This window comes from Dermochelys coriacea, chromosome 2, assembly GCF_009764565.3.
Source record: "Dermochelys coriacea isolate rDerCor1 chromosome 2, rDerCor1.pri.v4, whole genome shotgun sequence".
Lineage (NCBI taxonomy): Eukaryota > Metazoa > Chordata > Testudines > Dermochelyidae > Dermochelys > Dermochelys coriacea.
The window spans coordinates 83437053-83449463 of NC_050069.1; the positions used below are offsets into that span (position 1 = coordinate 83437053).

The 12411-nt window shown below is 38.6% G+C and overlaps 1 protein-coding gene across 7 annotated transcripts in view; it reads right to left on the reverse strand.

Annotated features, from left to right (window-relative positions):
• RBBP8 (RB binding protein 8, endonuclease) overlaps positions 1-12411 on the reverse strand; it is a 78064-nt gene that overhangs the window by 41038 nt on the left and 24615 nt on the right. For all 7 annotated transcript variants that reach the window (XM_043507993.1, XM_043507991.1, XM_043507994.1 and 4 more), the window contains 3 exons: positions 6583-6678; positions 3086-3198; positions 1644-1719 (listed from right to left, as the gene is read on the reverse strand). In XM_043507993.1, coding sequence (XP_043363928.1) covers positions 1644-1719; positions 3086-3198; positions 6583-6678 — 285 coding nt within the window. The remainder of the gene's footprint in view (positions 1-1643; positions 1720-3085; positions 3199-6582; positions 6679-12411) is intronic.

The window sequence follows — 12411 nt, forward strand, 5'->3', positions numbered from 1 at the left end:
TAGAAAATATTCGCAAAAAGAAAAGGAGTACTTGTGGCACCTTAGAGACTAACAAATTTATTAGAGCATAAGCTTTCGTGAGCTACAGCTCACTTCATCGGATGCATTTGGTGGAAAAAAAAAAAAAAGTTTTTTTTTTTTTTTTTTCCACCAAATGCATCCGATGAAGTGAGCTGTAGCTCACGAAAGCTTATGCTCTAATAAATTTGTTAGTCTCTAAGGTGCCACAAGTACTCCTTTTCTTTTTGCGAATACAGACTAACACGGCTGCTACTCTGAAACCTGTCATTATAGAAAATATTGAAACCTTAAAGCTATGCCACCTGCTATCAAACAGAGTTTGCTTCATTTGAAATTCTCCCTATGAAATTCCCTAAGTACTATCAAGAACCAATTATGAAAGCAGTAATACTGGCTACACATTTTCACAACTTTTAGCTGTTCAGTTATCCTTCAAAAATGAACTAACTGTTGGAATCTCCATTCAATATTAGTAGGATACTCAGTCTTGTACAAGATAACTGAGAAACGGAAATAGCATGTAAGAAATATATTTTTCTTCCATATTTTTGCTCCTGATCTATTTCAGATAGACTTCCAAAATAGTATAACATAAAACAGCCCGAAAAGAAGGGTTTAAAGTTCAGTTCAGTAACTGCTGAAAAGGATCTCCAGCATATACAGTGTCCATAAAGACACCACAACAAATACATAATTCCTGAAATATGGAAAGACTCCCAGAAACCACCCAAAATATTTGAACATGGAAGTCTCTGATCTCTCCATCCAAGGCAAGACCTCTAGTAAAATAAGATTTGAACACAGAATACAGTTTTCCTATAATCTAGACTGCCTTCCCCTACACCTTCATAAGTCTATTTGAAAATAGTAATTTTAGACAGTTTTAGGCCTTGCTAGGAGAACAACCAAGCAGTAAAGATCTAATTTCATTATATGTGTTTGAAAAGGAGAAGACCTATTTATTCCCCTAGTCTATGTTCCTATCATCACAGGACTGATCCCTAGAGGACCAGAACTGAACAAAGTATTTCTAGTGCTGTTGCATCACAGTTGCATGAAGGAATACTAGCTCCCTCTCCCACGATGCAACATCTCTGTATTAAATATAGTATTACGTGTGCTACCATATTACATTGGAGAATAAGTAGGTCATTGGATTGCATTTATACTTGGGGTCTCTTGCTAAAATGTACTGCTTTTCAGAGATCCATCGCCCCTCCTACTCCCCCAACTAAATATGTAATTTAAAAATCTCTTTTCTAAAATCTTATCCAGGCGAGAAACAATAACCTGAGTATCTACACTGGTATAAGTGAATATGAATTTAAAATCCATATTCATAATGACCAAGATAATTTAAAATGACCAAGATCTCTTAAAGCTATCAATAAGTGCAATCATTTGGTTCCAGAAATTCTTCCCTTCTCACACATACACACAGTGTAAAATAAGGGAAAATGCTGCATACTGAGATAGCAAGATATTTGTTTTCAGTTCTTTATTAATTCCAAATGACAGTGGACTTTCATTGGAGAATTTATTAAGAGATCTGACTCTAGTTTGAGGAATTTAAACAGACATTTAATATTTTCTGAAATTAATGTTGAGAAGAAGAAACTTACTTCATCTGCTTCTGCAAGTGCTGAAGCTGTTCAGATATCTTTTTATTTTCATCCTGTAAGTTGTTTTTTTCATTCACTGCAATATATAGTGAAACATCAGCACACACACTAATCTTATGTTGCATTTGATATTTGTTAGTTCCTCTAACATGACCAGGAAGTGAGAGATGAGATTATTATACAATTATAAAACGGTAAACTTCTACTCTTTTATTGACATTCAAAAACAGAAGTATTCAAGTGAGTCATTAACAAGGTTGTAAATTAATTTTTTACAGCAAAAAGTTATTACAAATTATGGATCACAATGTTAATTAGTTTCATGTAATTAGTAGATACTTTAATTTTGGATGCGAATTTTTTGCAGTGAGACTGAACAGCTCATTCTGGGTTCCTTGACATAACTGTCTAGACTGGGGACGGAGAGACCATGAAAAGCAACATAATCAAGGCTTACTTTTTGGTCCTCACAATAACCAGGATTGTCTGAGAAACAATAATCCATTATTATGATACTGGAAGTTGTAATAGAAATTAAAACTAGAAAGACTCATCACAATTTGCTGGCTTACAGCTCTGACCTCATCTCTTCCAACTATCCTAATTCTGCCAACACTCACACTTAGAAAACACTCAGTCTCATCTCCAAGCCTCTTCCCATAATGCCCCATATTGCTGGAATGCGAGGTCCCACCTTCCTCTGTTCATTTTCCCTTTATTATCGTGCTTCTGTTCTCTTTTCTTCTTATATATTTTCTTTGTATTTATTTTGTTTTTATTCTCTCATGGTTGTGGCCCTACCAAATTCGCAGTCCATTTTGATCAATTTCAAGGCCAGAGGGTTTTTTAATTGGTCAATTTCACATTTTCAGATGTTTATATCTGAAATTTCAGGGTGTTGTGAGCCTAGGGGTTCCGACCCAAAAGGGGATCATGGGGGGGGGGTGGGAGGAGGGAAGGGGTCACAAAGTAGTGGGTGGCAATCCTGCAACAGCTTTGCGACCCCAATGACCCTTCTTTTGGGTCAGGACCTCCAGGATTACAACAGCCTGACATTTCAGACAAACATCTGAAAATATGAAATTGACCAATTTTAAAATCCTCTGGCCTTGAAATTGATCAAAATGGACTCGAATTTGGTAGGACCATAACCATGAGAGAATAAAAACAAAATACATATACTGAGATTACAGGAGCAGCATTTCACTCCAAGTTAATATGAAATTAAACTATTTAAAATTGTCTTTTTCGTTTATTTTGTTTTGAAGACCACAGAAGTGAGCGTTCTTGCTTTATTGAACTTCTCAGGATTATTAAAGGTACAATATGGGAATTCTCTCAACCTATAGCAGGGTGTATAATCACCAGTTTACCAACAACATAGCAAAGTTTACAACAGACTGCATTTTGTCTTGGGGACCATTATACTAGATAACACTCACTAAGTTCCGTAATAAGTTTAAGGTTCTGTTGCCGGATATTTTCAAACTCCTGCTGTTTCTTTCTCATATGCTCCTCAGTTACTGCACAGCGATCACATAATCCTGCTCTTAATCTATGGGAAAAAATTAAAAAATAAATTTTTCATCTGCTAGAAAGAATGTCATACATAGAGCCCTACCAAATTCACAGTGCATTTTGGTCAATTTCACAGTCATAGGATTTTAAAAATCATAAATTTCATGATTTCAGCTATTTAAATCTGAAATTTCATGGTGTTGTAATTGTAGGGGTCCTGACCCAAAAAGGAGTCGTGGTGGGGAGAGTCACAAGGTTATTGGGGGGGGGGGGTTGCGGTACTGCTACCCTTACTTCTGTGCTGCTGCTGGCAGTGGTGCTGCCTTCAGAGCTGGGTGGCTGGAGAGCAGCGGCTCCTGGCCGGGAGCCCAGCTTTGAAGGCAGAGCCGCCACCAGCAGCAGCACAGAAATAAGGATGGTATGGTATTGCCACCCTTATTTCTGCGCTGCTACCTACAGAACTGGGCCCTCAGTAAACAGCCACCACTCTCCGGCCACCGAGCTCTGAAGGCAGCAATGCAGAAGTAAGGGTGGCATGGTATGGTATTGCCACCCTAACTTCTGCACTGCAACTGGTGTGGTGCTGCCTTCAGAGCTGGGAGCCTGGCCAACAGCCGCCACTATCTGGCTGCTCAGCTCTGAAGTTAGTGCAGAAGCAAGGGTGGCAATACTGCAACCCCCCTAAAATAGCCTTGGGACCCCCCTGCAACTCTTTTGGGTCAGGATCCCCAATTTTAGAAACGCTGGTCTCCCCCATGAAATCTGTATAGTATAGGGTAAAAGCACACAAAAGACCAGATTTTACGAGGGGAAGAGCAGATTTCATGGTCTGTGACGCATTTTTCATGGCCATGAATTTGGTAGGGTTCTAGTCATACGTAAGTCAGACACTGGTACTTAATTGGCTTTTGAAACAACAAAAGTAGTAATCTGTTGACAACAGAAGGTTGCTAATTGAAGACATTTCATATTTTGATGTATTGATACTTGAATAATTGTACATAAACTAGAACTGAATGTTTACTTTGAATTGAGTTTTAAAGGAAGACTTCAGTAATTAGTCATATGTTAAATAGTCAAGCAGTTATTAGATGAGAAAATTACTAAATGTAGTCTATGTGAGTTTGTGTAATTATATACACAAATTTCAAAATGGGGTTTTTGAATCACCTATCAAGTTATTTCCATTTAGTGAAGAATGCTGATTGAGCTCAGTGAGAGCCTATATTAATATTTATATATATGCATTCCAGTTATTTCAGCAGCATCCAAAACGTGTTAGGTAGTTTTCAAACACAAAGCAAGAGACATCCTCTTGAGCATACAGTCTAAAAAGAAAGATACAACATACAAACAAAGCAATCAGGGTTATAATATATAACGAAAAACCTTGTATAAGTAATGTTCAATTACACACACTATGCTGTACGACTCCATGAAACCCTACTGCTTATCGTCACTGCAATACCCAGGGGTTCAACTCTGGTGTTCTTACACCTCTCTCTACCAACTTTCAACCTCTTCTCTCCACTTAAATGAGCAGCTCACCATATGCAAAGTAAATAAATGAGATAAGTAGGTCACTTCGTTTCTTGTAAGCTTCAGGGAAGACATTTGTCTGATACAGTTTAATGAAGTATCATATTAGACAGAAAATAATAGCTAAACATTTTAATAATTGTAATTCTAACTAAAAATTGTCCAAAATTATGCAAAAATAAGATACACATTCAACATAAAATATGAACATGATAAAATTAAGCAAAAGAATATACAAGTTGGATCAGTAATCAACAGTAACCACTCAGTATGGAATAATAACCCCATGTAGCTAATAACTCAGACACACATACCTAGGGTCTAATCCAAAATCTCTGAAGTCAATATTTCCATTGATTTCAATGGGCTTTGGACCAAGCCCTTAAAGTATGTTTGTGGTCAGAAAAGGATTTTTGTTTGAATACCACTTTTTTACTTGACATTCTCTCCCTATTAAGTCATATTTGTTCACTTTGTAGGCAAAACCAAATGTTTATTTACTACTGTTAGCAATGAAGAACCAAAAGTGTTATGGAACACAGAGCTGGATTCTGTTTTACCTGAGTTATCAAAATAATTGCCAGTTAATATTTCTGCAGTAAGAATTTATTCCTGTTAACTTAAGAAGCAGAAAGAACACAGCTGAATTTTCAGATCTTAGGTTGAGCACTGGCCCTTAGAAAAATCATTTTGACTTTTAAACTGATTATGTTTGATACTACAGCAATGGACAATGACTGTTAGAAGGATGTTTTAGTAGTCTCTCTTCTTATCATAACCACATTAAACACATGGTATTCTGAGAGTTAAAACTGCTGTTTGTAATACAGTTGTCCTCCGTGAATCAGTCTTAAATACTCTTGGTTCTTCAGAACAAGAGTACCTTGTCCGCTAAGTAACCACACAAGTTCATCCATTTGCGTCTCTCTACTTTGTCCAAGCAGGGTCAAAAGTTCAGTACCTTACACTATTCAATGGTCCTATTCCCCTTCACAAAGAATTTCAAGGTATAACACAAACTATAAGGCTTTTACCTTGCTGTGGATTTTGACCGAGCAGACAAGTAGGGAAATAGTCCCAATATATTATGAACTCCTGCTTTCAATGCATTCTAAAAGCCTTTTAGTAGTGAGTTTTATACAAAAGTAACATAATACTCGTCCCAGACACTTTTAAAGACAAACAGGAGATTTGATATAATTTTATGCATACTAATTTTGTTCAATATTAATAGATTAAACAACAATAGGGAAAAGCCACATGGCATCCAAACTTCAGAAAAAAACAGAATGGAGCAAGTAGTGATCAGTGAACAGCTGAGTATGAGAAAAGATTGGGGAAAGAGCCAAAGCTAGTGAGCTTAAAGGAGAATGATCTCAGAAACAAAGGATCCAAAATCTCATGGAACAGACCCTTTACCCAGAACCCTGAAAATCATTATCTACTGGAAGGATGTCTAATCAGTTGTCACAAGAGTTTTAAAATATAAAATGTAATCTAATAAATGCTTTCAAGTTTATTTTGCCATTTCCTTTAGAATCCTGGGAGGGATCTTGTCTTGCTCTGGAGTTTTGTCAATCTTCAAACGTGCTAAATTCTCAATTGCCCACGTAATTTACACCTCTTACAGCAATTTTTGTAGAGGATATGAATTTGTTTAGAAGTTGTCACATTGTTTCCAAGTTGATCTCTTTCATTTCTATTTATTTGTATTGCACCAAGCACTGTGGTACCTGGGAACTAATACAATTATGTAAGAAGATTTGCACTTTCTACCTCTCCCTTTAACTATGATATTCTGAGTATACATGAAAAAAGTTTGGTTCAGCCCTTCTCTCCTCTCCCGCCCCGCAAAACAAAAACAAAATAAAACCTGACTCACCTGTCTTCTAAAACTTTGATAGTGTCATGAAGTCCTTTCTGATACTCTCTCAGCTGTTGATTTTTGGTATAAAACTCTTCAAGCCTCTCTGCATCCCTAAAATAAAGGGGAAACAGCTAAATGCTTTTAGAAATGGATAAAAAAGCCTCTTCAGTTGTGACTAAAAGCTATTAAATTTCAATAGAGAATTCTGTTTATGGTTATGACCACTTTGCTCTCTGTAACGTTTCTTCTATCTGAACAGTGTGATTGATAATCAGCAAAAATATTACGTTGAAGACAATAAATGAAACACTTGCATGTGTTTACCGTGAATGGCTGGTAACAGATAATGTTCGAGTTATACAGAAATAGCAGATACTTCATAGCTCATGTTGCAATTGAATTTCCACTGATGTTTAATTTTGGACACTTCCCCCATTTAAACCCACGAAGAGAGTTATGCCACTAAAAGAGCCATTAAAAGTGGTAGGTTAGATCTGGGGCCAAAGCAAAATTTTTCTACAAAACTCCAAATAAATCAGACAAAAGTCACCCAAATTATAACAGCCTAAATACTACTTCTGGGGGGATTCTGCACCAAAAAAATCCAAATTCTGCACCAAAAAATTCAAAATTCTGCATATTTTGTCAAAATAAAGCAATATAATCACACCAGTTTCATTTGTTTTGGTAATTTAGCCAGAGAAGCGCTAACTTTACTTTTCTTGCAGTTCTGAGCTGTTCCTAAACCTCTGTAAATGCATGTGCTCTTTCTTAGGGCTTGCCTTCACTACTGGGTAAATCGACCTAAGTGAATAACATAGCTGGAGACGACGTAGCTTAGGTCAACTTACCCCGCTGTCTTCACTGTGCTGCGTCGACAGCAGACTCACTCTGGTTGACTTGCCTTACTCTTGTTGGGGAGCTGGAGTACCAGAGTCGAGCGGACAGTGCTCTGCCGTCAATTTAGTGGGTCTTCACTAGACCCACTAAATCGACACCCGCTGCATCGATTGCACCAGCATCAATCTTCCGGGTAGTGAAGACAAGCCCTTAGTGCCTGTGGAGGTCAGGGACCCTGACAAGCCTCATTAAGCTTGTAGGGGCTCTGACAAGCCTTATAGGGATGCAACCTGGGGATTGATTCCCCAGGCAGAATCCTACCTCTGAGCACCTCCAATTGTCTTCAGGAGATACTGTCCCCACTAATGGGTTTAGGAGATAAGCTTCCCTTCTGCACCTGTCAGGATGAAGGATTGGGGGAAACCCACCCAAACCCCTCTTCTCCCCAGTCTCATATTAAGATTGTTTTAAAAACAAAGGAAAATCCCTTATGAAAGATGTTAAGGTAAAGTTAATCTTGCAGGTTGCTTAACTCCACCTTAGCAACACTGTGCCTTTACTTTATTCATTAAACCACAGTGTCTCCTCAAAATTGAAGAAATGAAATATTTAAGAAAAATAAAACCAAGCACATCAACATGATATTTAAATAATTAGTTTCTCTGTTAACTACAGATTGCAAGTTGTATTTTCTTCACAGTACAGAACAAAAGTGAATTTCCACTTCAAGTTCCAGAACTAAAAACATGGAAAGCTACTTTTGTCAACATCTTAAATATGGAAAACTGTAATTTATGTTATATACCTAAAAAAAAATCTAGAGTTCAATTAGGTTTTTTTAATGTGCAGTGTTTTTAAAGCTTACAGAGTCTATAAACTTTAACCTATGAACCAAATATCACTGCTGAAATACAAATGTCAGCCAGCAACTGCTAACTATTATGAGACAGATGCAATTTGCCCTCAGTGACCTTGAAGAAAATATATAACAGCTTCCGTTTGTTTGCAAATCTTGGCCTACAATAACTTTTCAAATTGTGTGGAGGATGGGGGTGAAAGTAAGTGCAATTCACAACGACATTTCAGATGAGAGTGCTGGGTGTTATAGAGCAGTAAGTCTACGCAGTGGCAGTTGTTCTTCCCTCTCTCTGCCAGTCATAGTATGCCAGTATTTGGGTGACTAACATAAAAACAGTGGGGTAGAAATGTATTTTACTTTAAGAAAACTACAAAGACATTCTTGAATCCTTTTCTTCTATGATCCTCTTTATTACTGCTGAGGATCATGGAACAGAAGGATCAGAGTACTATAAAGGGAGCATAGGGTGGGAGGCACTGATCTGAGTGACTGAGGCACTTTGTAAATAGAACATGAACAAACATATTTTAATTTTCATATACAAAATAAATTTTTACCATTTTATTTTATCAATTAAAAGATGAACAGCTGACTAATTAATATGAAGTTACTGAATTCTCAGATATAATATAGTAACAGTTACCCATTCTGCCACGGTAGCCTATCTGAACTCATTAAGCTTGTTCTCTCTTTTAAACCCTTTTGACAGGCAGGATTCAGAGGAAGTTTTATGGCATTAAGGATTAGAACACTATAAAAGCATAGTGCCAGGTTGGATGTTCAATTCCCAACGATCCTCTGGTTTCTCCTACTACCCTTCCCCACCTCCAGGATGGATGTTGCACACCGCCTACCCCACCAACACAACATGACTGGTTTGGGGGGGTGGGGAATTACCATTCTCACACCTAGAGTAGAGCTTAGTATCGACCACAGCCTGGGAACACATTTTAAAGGTATTAAACCTATCTAATCTAGGTGCTCAGTAATGTCTTGAAAACATGTTAGCTAACTTTAAAACAAAACAAAAAACCCCAAACACTTCCTTCCTCTATAGTCTAAAACAATGCCTATAAGGGTTTATTCAAGGAAGGGAGAGACTGACTATACAGGGGAACAACAAATCTGACTAAAAACAAACTGCTGCCAAATGCCAAAGTAAATAAAACAAACATTTTTGCTAACTTTCTGTTATCTTGGGGGCTACCTGTAGCTAGCGTTTTTGAGGCTTTTTTAGACAAATTTTCAAGTTGATGCTGTCCCTTTAGATGTTTTCAGCTACATTTTACAACTCATTGATTTTGGGCTGCTGGGGATTGGTGTTCACAAATGTTTGTAGGAAGATGCTTCTGCAGTGTACTACCTAAATTTTTCTCTTTTATTGATTTAGAAGTTTAAAACAAATAATACCTTGAATGCTTTCTGACTTCACTTATTACTCAAATCACTATCATAGATCCAATATTGCTTACAATACAATATTACATTAACCTCTAGTGTAAGGAGTTTATGGTCTGAAATGCCTGATCTTGCAAATGCCAGTAGAAGCATTAAACAGACTCTTGTCTCCTTGTGGAGTGAAAGCCAGGGAAGAGTCGTTTAGGCATTCCTGATATTTAAGGGGGAACCCCCCTCCCCACCACAATCTTTTCAGGCCTATTATATGCAGATCTAATCTACCTGGATTTCAGTAAGGCATTCGATACAGTTCCACATGGGAAATTTCGAGTTAAAATGGAGAAGATGGGGATTAAAATGAGAACTGAAAGGTGGATAGGAACTGGTTAAAGGAAAGACTATAACGGCTCATACTGAAAGGTAACTGTCTCGCTGGGGGAGGTTACTAGTGGAATTCCTCAGGGATCAGTCTTGGGACCTATCTTATTTAACATTTTTATTAATTACCTTGGCACAAAAAGTGGGAGTGTGTTAATAAAATTTGAAGATGATACGAAGTTGGGAGGTATTGCCAACACGGAGTATCATAAAAGAAGATCTGGATGACCTTGAAATCTGGAGTAATAGAAATGGGAAGAAATTTAATAGTGCAAAGTGCAAGGCCATGTACTTCAGGAATAACAAGAATTTTTGCTGTAGGCTGGGGATTTATCAGTTGGAAGCAACAGAGGAGAGGGAAAGACCTGAGTGTACTGGTTGATCACAGGATGACTATGAGCTGCCAATGTGATGCAGCCTTGAAAAAGTCTAATGTAGTCATAGGATGTATCAGGTCAGGTATTTCCAGTATAGACAAGGAAGTGTTTGTACCATTATCCAAAGCACTGGTGACATCTCATCTGGAATAGTGTGTGCAATTCTGGTCTCCATGTTTAAAAAGATGAATTCAAACTGGACCAGGTACAGAAAAGGGCTACCAGGATGATCCAAGGAATGGAAAACCTCTCTTATGAGAGGAGACTCAAAGAGCTTGGTTTGTTTAGCTTAATCAAAAGAAGATGGAGGGGAATTATGATTGCTCTCTATAAATACAAGTGAGATAAATACCAGGAGGGTAGGAATTATTTAAGTTAAGTGCAATGTTGATACAAGAACAAATGGATATCATCAAGTTTAGGCTTCAAATTAAATGAAGGTTTCTACTCATCAGAGGAGTGAAGTTCTGGAACAGCCTTCCAAGGGAAGTACTGGGGGCCAAAAATCCTAACTGGCTTCAAGATTGAGTTTGACAAGTTAAAGGAGAGAAGGTTATGATGAGACTGCCTACAATGGCATGTAGCCAATCTGCAACTGCTACTAGCAAATATCTCCAAAGGCTGGTAATGGAACACTAGATGGTGAGGGCTCTGAGCTACTACAGAGAATTCTGGCTGGTGGGTCCTGTTCACATGTTCAGGGTCCACCTGATCACCATACTTGGGGTTGGAAAGGAATTTTCCCCTGGATCAGATTGACAGAGACCCTGGGGTTTTTTATCTTCCTCTGAGCATGGATCACTTGCAGTGCAAATAGTGGATTCTCTGTAACTTGAAGTCTTTAAATCATGATTTGAAGACTTCAGTAACTCAGCAAAAAGTTATGGGTCTATTATAGGAGTGGGTGGGTGAGGTTCTGTGGCCTGCAGTGTTCGGGAGGTCAGACTAGATCAGTGGTTTGCAACCTTTTTACACACAAGATCACTTTTTGAATTTAAGATCAAGCCAGAATCTGCCCCACCCCGCTCACTCCATTCTCCCCTCCCTCCGTCGCTCACGCTCCCCTACCCTCACTCAGTTTCACTGGGCTGGGGCAGTGGGTTGGGAGGGAGTGCAGGCTCTGGGCAGGGGCCGAGGGGTTTGGAGTGTGAGAGGGGGCTCTGGGCTGAGCCTGGGTCAGGGGGTTGAGGTGCAGGAGGGGGTGAGGTGTGCAGGCTCTGGGAGAGAGTTTGGGTACTGGAGGGAGCTCCGGGCAGGAGCAGAATGTTGGGGTGCAGGCTCTGGGAGGGAGTTTGGGTGCAGGCTCCGGGCTGGGACAGGGGTGCAGGCTCTGGGAAGGAGTTTGGGTGCAGGAGAGGGCTCTGGAGACAGGAGGTGAGGGTGCAGGAGGGGGTGCGAGGTGCAGGCTCCAGCCAGGAGGAATGCCCACTTGCTTACCTGCTTTTTCCTAATATTCAACCTAAACCTCCCCCACTGCAACTTGAGACCATTATTCCTTGTTCTGTCACCTGGTACCACTGAGATGATAATAATGGCCCCTTCTAGTCTTAAAGTCTATGAGTCTATGCAAAAAAGGAATAAATCCAATTTTTAAAAGTCATTTATAGGTCATCTTTAAATTATCAAACTATACACCTGAATCCTGTTTTACATGAAAAAATACTTAAAAGAATATATAAAGGTACACTACCATCTCCTTTTAAAACTCAGTAGATTTAATGGTTTGATCCTAAACTTTATGTTCATGTTTTAAAGTAATACAATGGAAAGAACAGAAAGAAGTTTTTCAGGATTTTGGTACTGCTTGACAAAAGTGACTGACAATTTGGCTGAGAAGCTGGTCTTTGTAATGAATAGTCTCTGACCTTGCATTTACAAGATCATTAGCTCCAACACTGAACCAGGGTACAACATAAGGAGCTCATTGTCAGGCTGGTTATCAAGTTTGAAATATTAAACCTCGGCTATTCAAAAGCATCAGGGAAAACAAAA